At 38.9% G+C, this 12114-nt stretch overlaps 1 protein-coding gene across 1 annotated transcript in view; it reads left to right on the top strand.

Moving 5' to 3' along the window:
* The window catches only part of map3k5 (mitogen-activated protein kinase kinase kinase 5), a 78489-nt gene that overhangs the window by 38170 nt on the left and 28205 nt on the right, over positions 1 to 12114 (top strand). Inside the window, exons 7-12 of the mRNA XM_083898614.1 lie at positions 4815 to 4985; positions 6631 to 6743; positions 8477 to 8636; positions 10298 to 10451; positions 10546 to 10653; positions 12018 to 12070. Of these exons, the coding sequence (XP_083754740.1) occupies positions 4815 to 4985; positions 6631 to 6743; positions 8477 to 8636; positions 10298 to 10451; positions 10546 to 10653; positions 12018 to 12070 (759 nt within the window). The remainder of the gene's footprint in view (positions 1 to 4814; positions 4986 to 6630; positions 6744 to 8476; positions 8637 to 10297; positions 10452 to 10545; positions 10654 to 12017; positions 12071 to 12114) is intronic.

Genomic DNA, 12114 nt, shown 5'->3' with positions numbered 1-12114 from the left:
TATATAAATGCTTATATGAATAAAATTTGTTTTTGGGCGCTTCATATACAGCTGAAATAAAACTATTTGCAGTGTATTTTTAGGCCTTAAAGGCATTATTTGCTCTCTGAAAGACAGCAGTGTTCTGTTGATTGTTTGGATATGAGCTTCCTGTTTCTTTTAAAAGCAGCAGCAGATTCAGGTTTCCCAAACAGCAGCAGTAACAGCAGCAGTAACAGTGTGATACTATTAGTAGCACATGTGTACACTTACTGGGCTGCTCATGAAACAAAACCCTCCAACAAAAAAAAACCCAGACAGATGCACAACACAGGAGGAGGACGTTTCAACGGCTTGTTTTTCTCGCCAGCTGCTTCTCTCGTAAACTTCCTGCGGTTTCTGGCGATGCTGCTGCGTCAAACAGCGATATAACAATATAACGTACGTCTGTGTTGCAGTGGAGGCAAAAAAAGATGGCTGTTGGTTTGCGTTTGTGTTTGCTTGACGATCAGGACGGAGAGGTTTCATGTGCAGTTAAGATTGTGTGAAGACGTTATTCCCCTCCTCACTGCAGCATCAGCAGCAGCAGGATGTTATGAGACAAGCAGCTGTTCAAGGTCTTTTTATTTGAGTCAGAGTCGCTGCGGATGATTCATGTTCACTGTGATTGTATAATGATGGCGCACTAATTAATGTGACAGGAGTTCCATATGGATCCGTTTAATAGTCGCTTTGATTGTTTTAATTTAAAGATTTGTGTGAAGTGGTTTCTGCACAAAAAACACCCACAGTGTTTAATAATCTGACATTTGTTGTGATTTATTGTATTATTGATCGACTTGAAAATACTGTTACAAAGGTTACAACACTGCAGTATAAAAATATGATTTTGCACTTAATTAAAGGGGCCACTTTACCCCCGAAAAATACAGTTTTTACTGCATTTCCAGAGATAAATATGTTATTTAACGTCGGACAGTGGATCTGAGGAAGTTAGGATTGAAAAAATTAAAATAACATTTACAAAAAGTCGATGTCAAAGTCACTTTTGACGAATTGAATACAATTTAATCAAATTTAATCCAACTAAACAAAACTGTGTATTCTTCTTGATGTGGTTACTGTAGCTTCACAACAAGCTAACTGTTAGCTTTTAAAACAGTAACATTGGTATGAACAAGAGACTGCAAATACGTTTTGTTGTGGTTAGTGTAGCAACAGAACATGCTAACCAATGTTAGCTTTATAACAGTAATATTAGTTTAGAAACAAAAGACTGATAATACGTTTATTGTGGCTCAGGTAGCAACAGAACATGCTAACCAATGTTAGCTTTAAAAGTAATATTAGTTTATAAACAAAAGACTGATAATACGTTTATTGTGGCTCAGGTAGCAACAGAACATGCTCACCAATGTTAGCTTTAACAGTAACATTAGTTTATAAACAAAAGCTGATAATTACGTTTATTTGGCTCAGGTAGCAACAGAACATGCTAACCAATGTTAGCTTTAACAGTAATATTAGTTTATAAACAAAAGAGTGATAATATGTTTATTCTGGCTCAGGTAGCGACAGAACATGCTAATCAATGTTAGCTTTTAGTGTTAGTGCTACATTTTTTCAATGTTAGGTGACGGTGTCGCATCTTTTAAGACCGTGAAAGTCTTAAATGTTATTATTTTACACATTTGCTGTTGTCTGTGCACATTACAAAAAAAACAAAACTATTTTATTCCTATTGTGGACCTTATTGAATCCTCATTTAAATGGATTTTGGACCTTGATAAGGCCTCGATGATGGATGAAAGATGAAGCTAATTGGCTCCGGCTTCTCTTCTCGTCGTCTGCAGACTTGTTAAACGTTGAGAAAACTCACCGATGTGCCGTCGCCAGAGCCGTCTGGACAGAAAAAATAGAAAATAGAGAGAGACAGTGAGAGAAGAGGATGAGGAAGAGCGAGTCTAGTCTTGCTCTCTCCCCTGCTGGACCGTCTCCATAGTAATATCTGTCAGCTCGTACGTTTTATGTAACCTTCGTGCTCTGGGAAAGGAGACACATTATGCGCTCATCCATTTCTTTATTTATTTCTATCTCTATGAGACTCAAATGAGAAGATGTTGACATTTTTCTCAGAATTCCTCAGCACAAATTAGCCCAACAATGAAGAAAAGTGATTCCCCCCCTGAAGCTCGACGACCTCGCGTTGATGTTGTTTGACGAGAACTTCCTTCAAATAGACTTCTTCCTCGGTAGTTAATGATCAACGTGCGTTATGGCGGGTCGTAAACGAGGTCGTATTGAGCAGCTCAAGTGGCTCTTGTTTGATTTTTTTCAAATTATCGCCGCGTGGTTCGGCGTCTAGTCAGTCGACGGCGTTTTGTTGCGTGATTTGTGCAAACAGGAAGTCATTTGTCGACACACACACACAAAAGTGTTTGCTGATCTGTCAACAGGGCGACATCATGTCCCTGTGTCCTCTTATAATTATAATTGCGAAGGGTTCTTTTTTTTGATTGAAGGGAAGATATTGGTTTTGCGTTCAAATTACAACTTTGTTAATGTGTTGTCATGGTTACCATCCGTCCTCACTGATGTTCTTCCGACACATCCGACACATTCTCTTCTTTTATTGCAAGTTTTTGCAAGTGCTTTTATTTTGTAGTTGAAGCAGATGCAGTTTCTGCTGCCTTGGTGACTTTGAATATGAAAGCCATTATTCCGGAGAAACCCCACACATGTTTATATCAATAATACCTAAGAACAGGTGACCCCAATAATCAAATTCTTGGGCCAAAAGCAAAACAGATATTCAGTATTAACTTCCTGAAGAAGTTGTAGCAACTTTCTCAATTTATTGTACAAACTCTACAAACTACAGCTGTTTTCTGACAGGTCACTTCTAAGACAACAATCTGTGGCTGAACGCAAGTACAGTACAAGAACCCAATAACCTCTGTAATTTAAGTCAGGCTGCTAATGACCTCTCTGAGCCTGGTATTATGTGGCACAACAAAGGCTGTGCAGCAGTTTCCTAGCTACACAAACACACACACATACAGTTTGCTGGTGTTGCTGATTTGCATTCACGCCGGTCTGTGCACGCAATAACGTACAGGGTCTGATGCATTTTCAGTCCTGTTAGTATTCATTTACATTTTTTACATTCCATTTAAAAAAAAAATTTATTTGACCTATTGCAGCAAAAAAGTGATGTTTCACGTTAAAGTTGAACTACAACAGTGTTCCAAGAAGAACTAGATCAATTTCATGTAATTCTGTTTACGTTAAAGCTTTCAAAAAGTGGGATTTTCGAGTAGTTTTCCTGCCATTTTAACGTCAACTTTGTTGGAGCGCTGAGGCCACACCTTTGACAACATTTAATCATTAACTCGAACATATGGACCGAGATTGACGCGGCTAGCTCAAACGTGCTAGGACGACTTTGTTCAAATGTGTAGACTAGCCATTTTTTGTTTTGTTTCGAAAATGGCCGACTTCTGGGTGGGCGGAGCCCATGGAAGTACATTAGAAATTTGTTTGGAATCATGAGAGCAACAAGTGTACCAAGCTTGGTTAATATCAGAAAGACTAATCCAAAATTTTGCATTTAACGCAATTTCTCCAGCGTCAAAAATTCCCAAATACGCCCAATACACTAACCGAATTTCTTCCCGATCTGACGACTTTTACCTGACCCTGATCCGACTTCTGGGGGCGCTATAGAGCCCTGGGGCTACAAACGGGTTTGTGACCTATGCCACTATCGCATTTTTTGCCGACCCGCTCGCCATGCCAAATTTCAAGAGTTTTTATTCACCTTAACCTGCGCAAAAATGAGAATGTTGGAGAAAAATAATAATGTCATAGTAATCTCTGGAGTATAACACACCTAAATCTCACCTCTCATTGATCGTGTTGCATTCTGGGTAATGTGCGTGCCAGGTTTTGACACGTAACAATGACACATTGCCCTGACAATGTCATTTTGCTTGAGCGCAGGTTCACAGGTTCACTTTAGCGTCACGCCCTCCATGATGTCGTCAAATCTCATTGTGTAATAATTATCCAACGTAGAAAACAATTAGGGTGAAGTGTTTATGTGACAATTCGTTTTTAAATGGACCGTCAAAGAGTTTAAACCTCGCATTTCAAACGTTGTTGGAGCCAATTTTGTTGAATTTTTTATGAACCATTAAATTAAATGCAGCTCATGCCAGATTTAGAGCATTGAGAGGAGAGCTAAATACAACAACGGAGTTCACTTCAGTTCAAGGATTTATTGCCCATGGAAGGGGAAATTTGTATTGCAGTTGGCGTTATAAAAAGCAATAAAAACAATTAAAGGAACTCGATAAACACGCAGACGTGGGACAACATGGACAGAGCTCCACAAAACTGGGTTTAAAACAAACACAGTCAGATACCAACTGTATAAGAACTGCTAATTAACGGTTAAGAACAGTGTCATCAATAAAATAATTAATAGTGTTGCTAGTGTTGATTTCACATGGAAAAACTGTTTTAAAAACACTTTTTATTTACTATATTTATATTGTCAGATCAATGAATAGTGAAAGCATCATCATTCATTTTAGTGTGAGTGTCCTGACTCTTTATAGTCAAGAACACAATGTTGTATTTCCCATAATGCAATTAAACGTTGCCCCCAGAAGACATCACAGTACCACTGGCGTTGCCTGAGGTCTTGATTCTTTTCTCAAAAACTTTGTGCAGTGACTCTTTATGATCTTTACACTCAACAAACATTCATAGGTAGAAAATCCCTGCACAGTTTCCAGTATCTTAAATTTCCCATTTTTATATTTTTGCAGGAGGAACCTTACAGGTGACCGACAGAAAGCCCTGGACGTCATGCTGCCCCTGGTGGAGGATGAGGAGAACGTGGCCTCAGACATCTACTGCCTGGTGGGACGGATCTATAAAGACATGTTCCTGGAGTCTCACTTCACCGATACACAAAGCAGAGACAACGGAACACTCTGGTGAGAGCATGTTTTTCATTTCTGAGGTTATTTTTAATGCTTTTCCTGGATCTTACAGCTTTTTATTTGATTAAAAGAGATGGAATATTGCTATATACAACCAAAATCTTGTTTTGTAGCTCCCCAAATAAAACATTTACATGGATAAATTTCAAATATATAATTTGAATTAATGGGAAGTAATGTTCCTGTCATAAAGCCATTGAGATTTGCAGTCTCTTGTACATTTTACTGTCATGAAGCTAACATTTGTTAGCATGATGTGTGGCTACCATAACCACAACAACATGTGTTTGCAGTCTCTTGTACATAATGGTTAAGGGAGCTAACAGTAAAAGCTAACATGGTTTAGCACATTGTGTAGCTACACTAACCACAACAAAACGTATTATCAGTCTGTTGTTTATCAACTAATATTACTGTTATAAAGCTAACATTGGTTAGCATGTTGTGCAGCTACACTAACCACAACAAAACATATTTGCAGTCTCTTGTTCATACCAATGTTACTGTTTAAAAAGCTAACAGTTAGCTTGTTGTGCACCACATCAACACATATTTGCAGTCTCTTGTTCATACCAATGTTACTGTTTAAAAAGCTAACAGTTAGCTTGTTGTGCACCACATCAACACATATTTGCAGTCTCTTGTTCATACCAATGTTACTGTTTAAAAAGCTAACAGTTAGCTTGTTGTGCACCATATCAAAACATATTTGCAGTCTCTTGTTCATACCAATGTTACTGTTTAAAAGGCTAACCATTAGCTTGTTGTGAAGCTACACTAACCACAAAGTTCCTTTTACATATTGATTAAGGAAACTAAAGTTACTGTGATAAAACAATATTTCCTGAGATTAAGATCATGATAAATAGTAAAAAAAAAATCTAAATCAGCTCCAAGGGGTTGGGGTGAAAATGAGGAAATGGGATTGGGCCAGTTATTAATAGACTGATTTAGTCTTTCAAGGTCATAGTTAGCCATTTTACCACTGCTAGGAAGTCAGTTAACTTTAACTGGAACTGAAAAAAACCAATAACGCTCACGTGGTCACATTCTGTGGTTAAAAAGGAAATCGGGAAGCTCAGGTTTCTGTTTCAGATATGGCCCACATTTTCCTGTAAAAGCTCTCTTTTACAGATGACAATAAAGAAGTTTATATTAATTAAAATAAGTAAATAAAAAAAGAAGTTTATATTAATACCCCCCCAACATACAGAAAAAAAGCACCAAATTATATTAAAATCAAAATCACAAATCCAAAAACACAGTTTGAGTTTTGCACCTCAGAGCCACCGTAGATAATCAACCTCTGGCTGTTGTCAAAACTTTGAGAGGAGAGACCTTATAACAAGTCAAGCAGCAGCGTCCCTCCTCAGCAGAACAGATTGGTCATTAAATAAATTACATTTCATGTTCTGCGAGGACAGCCGCTGTCGTCGTTTGCCGTTCTGTGGCCCCAGCTCAATATAGCTGTAATTGTTTTTTTGTTTTTTTTTTTCTCTCTAAGTGTACGTATGTCGCGGGGCCTTAGGGGAGCCACGAGAAAGAGCCCGTCTCAGAGATGCTTGGGATTTGAAGTGACGCATTTCTTGGTAGAAAGGTGTTTATTGGAGTCGTTTGTTTCCCCGCTCTCTCACGACAGGTTTAAAAAGGGCTTTGAGTCGGAGCCAACGCTGCACTCGGGTATCAACTACGCCGTCTTACTCCTGGCAGCAGGACACCAGTTTGACACGTCCTTCGAGCTCCGTAAAGTGGGTGAGTGGATATTCTGCGGTGTTTGGGCCCCGAACGAAACACATGCAGCTTTTCCTTTTATTGCACTGAGCCTTGATGACTAACGGCGGTGAGTAATCACTCTCTGCTCTGCGAGCAGTTTGCTCTTGCTCCGCTGCATCTAACCATGGCAACGGTTCAATTAGGTTACAATAGACCAGGCTTTTAGTTCAGGATTTGCATCTCGTAGATTAAAAAGCCGGACACATCAATTTTGGATTTGCACCAGAAATAAAACCTTACTTTTTTTTAATTACCTTGGAGCTTTTTTGTCAGCTCATTGTTTTCTGTTTTACACGCAGCAACAGGAAACTTCACCTTTATATTATAATACCAAAGGAAATTGGATCTGCAGCAGGGAACAAGGCACATAACAAAAAACACTCCTGATTGTACTGAGAGACTTTGAAGGCAGGTGTATTATTTTGTGAATCAGTCGAATCTGATTTTTCTCCCACAGAATTTGATATTTTTGTACTTTCTCAATTCATTCAGGGATAGTTGTCAGTTTCTGAAATCCTCAGACCAGCCTGTCAAAGTCAGAGAGTAATTTACACCACCTTTCTTTCACATTCTCATGCTCGAGGTGTGAGCTTCGGCAGGTCGTATTGACCATGTCTTTATGACAGAACGCAGAGATTTGCTGCCCTGTGATTGGCTGATGAGATGCACTACCGTTCAAAAGTTTGGGCTCTCTTAGAAATGTTCTTATTTTTGAATGAAAAGCACTTTTTTCCCCAACGAATATAACATTAAATGAATCAGAAATACACTCTATACATTGTTAATGTGGTAAACGACTTTTCTAGCTGCAAACGTTTTTTAATGGAATATGTACATAGTTGTATAGAGGCTCATTTCCAGTGTTCTAATGGTACATTGTGTTTGCTAATTGCATTAGAAAGCTATTGGATGATTAGAAAACCCTTGTGCAATGATGTTAGCACAGCTGGTAAAATGATTATTATGAATAAAAATCATTATTTCTAATCTTGTCAATGTCTTGACTATATTTTCTATTCATTTTACAACTCTTTTGATGAATAAAAAGTGTGACTTTTAATGGAAAACTTGGAAAAGTTGTATGGGTGACCCCAAACTTTTGAACGGTAGTTTTCTGTATATCAGAAAACAATTTGGGCCATTTATTGGCAGTTTATCCGCCGTATTGCGACACACTTCTGTTTCTCACAGGACTCACATGTATTCACTCACATGCCCAGAGTTGTAAATGTCAGGGCCCAGGTTGAAATCCAGAAATTCCTCTGACATCCGAGGCTCAAAGTAGCTCAGGAATGTGGGAAACGGAGCAAACAATCCTGGGAATTAGCCTGCAGCCTCTCTGAATCGGCCTCGCCCTCGTCTCCCTGCTGAGTCTGCTTACCCCTGCTCTGTGACCCCCGCACGTGACTCAGCGTGACTGTGGTCGGTCTCTGCAGCAGCAGCAGCAGCAGCAGCAGCAGCAGCAGCAGCAGAGTCTGTGCAGGACATGTCGCTGCAGAAACCGAAAAAACATTACAGAACACTTGTTGTATCCTAAAAACTCTGGCTGAATACAGTGGGAGCGTGTAAAAATAGAGCTCCCATGCTGCGTGCCGTGGCACGATAAATTCTCCTCCTCTATCTCATCTTCCTGAAATCTCACCTGGCGACGGTCCACCGGGGAAACACAATAAATATGATGAACCCTCTTTATCTGTTCTAATGTTTCCCAGGGGTGAAGCTGAGCAGCCTCCTGGGTAAGAAGGGCAGCCTGGACAAGCTGCAGAGCTACTGGGATGTGGGCTTCTTCCTGGGCGCCAGCATCCTGGCCTGCGACAACACGCGGGTCATCCAGGCCTCCGAGAAACTCTTCAAACTCAAAGCCCCCACCTGGTGAGAGAAAAACACCCCACCACCGCAGCTGCTGCTGCTGCTGCTGCTGCAGCAACAGCAACAGCAACAGCAACGTTAGTTTGCAGAAAAGCACATTTTAGACCACATTCATCACCGTCTGTGTCACTGTGATCCAAAGTGCGCTCCGGCTTTCTCTTGAAACCACGCCGACCATCTGTGGCTGCAAGCGTCAAAGAGACACAGAAAATATGACGTGGAAGTGACTTTTGCTCGTTTTTACTCTTCACACATGCTTTTACTGGCGATTAAAGCTCGATGTGGTGATGGATTCGATGACAAATATGATAGGAAACATATGTACAGACTTAAAGTGTTGCAGCACCTGCTGATTTTTGTGATTTGAATAGCTAATTTTAACTAATTTTTATGTTGCGTATACTTTCTGGAGGGCCTGATTCCAATCTGTAACACTTTTATGTATTTTTCAGATCCATATTGTCAATTAATCTATCTACTGTACATACATATCTATTTACAATTTTATTTACAATTTTCCATTTCAAAGGGCTTTTTTGGCATTGGGAAACATACCTTTACATAGCCAATTGCAATAATTGTGTAGTGACCAAATAAAAACAAGATAGGAAACATAAAAGAATATAAATATTTATACACAGGGGACAATAAAATAATACATACATGACCATGTTGTGCAGGATTATTGCACTTAGGTATATGAAATATGACATAGAATTGTACATCTATATTGATGGAGATTGAAGCCATTTCTGTCACAATTAGATAATAAGAGTCAGCACAGCACAGCACAAACCGACTTTATCGCTATTACGTAAGCATTAAGCTAGCTGACTTTATCGTTAACGTGCTAACATGTAAACTAGCGGGCTTTATCACTAACACGCTGACATATAAGCTAGCGGACTTTATCGCTAACGCACTAACATTCAAGCTCGCGGACTTTATCGCTAACACGCTAGCATTTAAGCTAGCAGACTTCATCGTCACAAATCAAACATCACTGCAGAGCTGAATCTTGCATAAGGCTGTGTGAAAATGATGTAAAAATGACAATAATAATAGTTGTTATTATGATAAATTAAGAGATTAAATATCTTTTTATAATGGCGTTGTGTTGTGATCAAACACAGTCATTTAGAAACTAAAAAAAAATACCTTTCATATATATATATATATATATATATATATGTGTTCCAATGCACTTCTCACACTTTCTCACATTTCTCTTTAGCGTAGCCGCTGACTTTAACCTTTAAAATGCCACTTACATCTGTGAGCGAGGATCTAATGATGTTGAAGAAAATGACAAATACAAGGCCCTAAATATCCTGTAATTTGACATTTCTATGCCCACAGTCAAGCTGCTGTAGATTAATTGCCCTGAAGATGTAATTTCACTCTGCACGTGTGTGTGTCTCTATGTGTGTGTGTGTGTGAATGTTAGAAACCCTGCTGTTCTTTATTTGTGCTGGTGCTGTGAAAAAACTCTTGAAGCTTCCATTAATGTCATAAAAGACAAATGTTGCCGAGCACGGAAAACACAATCATGTGCTATTATTTGTTTTTCCCTCCGATTTTCATAATCTTAGTTACATTTGTTTGCGTCATGATATGAGAGTGTGTTTTGTTTTATCTTTGGTTAATAAAAGATTTGGTTTCAGGTACCTGCGCTCGTTGGTGGAAACCATTTTGATCTACCAGCACTTTAAGAAGCCCGGCACAGAGCAGGCGCCGCCCAAACAGGAGCTGGTGGATTTCTGGATGGACTTCTTGGTGGAGGCAACCAAGAAGGACGTGTCCTCTGTCCGATTCCCGGTATGTAATGAACTAATGATGGCTCATATTTAGCGGGAAACTCTCAGGTTTCATGATCAAATGCCCTTAAACTATTGTGTGTGTGTTTTTTTAGGTGTTAATCCTGGAGCCCACAAAAGTCTACCTGCCTTCGTATTTGTCCATCAACAAAGACGTGGATGACAACACCGTGTCCATCTGGCACGTCGCACCTGACGACGAGGTGGGTGACGATCATCTGTCATTACACGTTATTATTAAGCTCATACTGTTAATATATATATATATATATAATGTATAGTCTATTCTATTTTATCATCTTAAATATATCTATATCTTTTTATACTATCTACAGTCATAGATGTGGACATGTATGTTTATTATTTGTTATCTTTACTGTCTTTGCTGATGTGACACTGTCAATTTAACCCATTGTATCATATCTTATCGTATCGTAGCGTATCTTAGCGTAGCGTAGCGTATCTTATCTTATTGTATATTATCTTATTGTATCTCGTATCTTATTTTAACTTATCTTATTGTAGATTATCGTAGCATATCTTATTGTAGATTATCCTAGCATATTTTATCGTATTTTATCTTATTTTATCTTATCTTATCGTATCATAGCGTATCTTATCGTATCGTAGCGGATCTTATCTCATCGTATTGTATTGTATCGTATCGTATCTTATCTCATCGTATTGTATCGTATCGCATTGTATCTTATCTTATCGTAGCGTAGGGTATCGTATCGTATCGTATCTGATCTGAACGTATCTTTTTTATTGTAGTAAAACTCTTGCTCTGAAACCTTGAAATTTTGCGTCAGATATTGCAGGTTTTCCTCTAAATTCTCATATATATAATTTACAAAAATACAAACAAACATCAGAGTCCAACACTGCAAATCTGAGCGTTTTAAGAACTCATTTGTCCCACTCTCAAACCCAAGAAACCAAGGTTTCTTATTGATGTATTTATTTCATTTCTATGGCATTGTTTATTTGAGGCTACCAGTTCTTTATAATGTTGTTTTCCTTCTCTTGCTTGTGAGTCGAGAAAATGTTACCCATGAGGACAATAAAGTATATATAGTACATATATATATAAGTATCGATTGAGACCATTAACTCCTGAGAAAACTGCTTAGTGAGACTATAAATCAAGTGAGAAGTAGGTTCAGTTTTCCCCGTAGTAGACTTCTGTTCAAACTGAGTTATTTTCATATGGAGTAAAAAAGCAAATAGAGTAGATACAGGAGGAATCAAACCTTGACCTAGAGATTGAAGTACACGTACTCACTCAGTGCGTTCATTTGATCAGACTTATTCATTATTTTAATTTCGTTTACCCACGCATGCATAAAAAAGTCAGAGAAAACCTGCAACATCAGCAACTGCGGTCATTTCATCTGCTTCAGCTGACGCTAACAAGGCCTGCTAATGTCTCTTAATGGCCGTAAGGGTCACTCGACTAGTTTGGGATTAATAACACGAGCCGTCCGTCAGCAGCAGAGTGCATCACGTGAGTGTTTTTTAGAGTCTCCTCCATCAGCTTGTAACCATGTCGTGTCCTCCTCCGCAGAACAAAGGAATTCACGAGTGGAACTTCTGCGCCACGTCGGTACGAGGCGTCAGGTCAGTATCACACACACACACACACACACATTAGAGCTGAGTGA

The sequence above is a fragment of the Microchirus variegatus genome (genome assembly GCF_963457635.1).
Source record: "Microchirus variegatus genome assembly, chromosome: 12".
NCBI lineage: Eukaryota > Metazoa > Chordata > Actinopteri > Pleuronectiformes > Soleidae > Microchirus > Microchirus variegatus.
The sequence above is the reverse complement of the archived record's forward strand: the minus strand, read 5'-3'. Positions and strand labels throughout refer to the sequence as shown.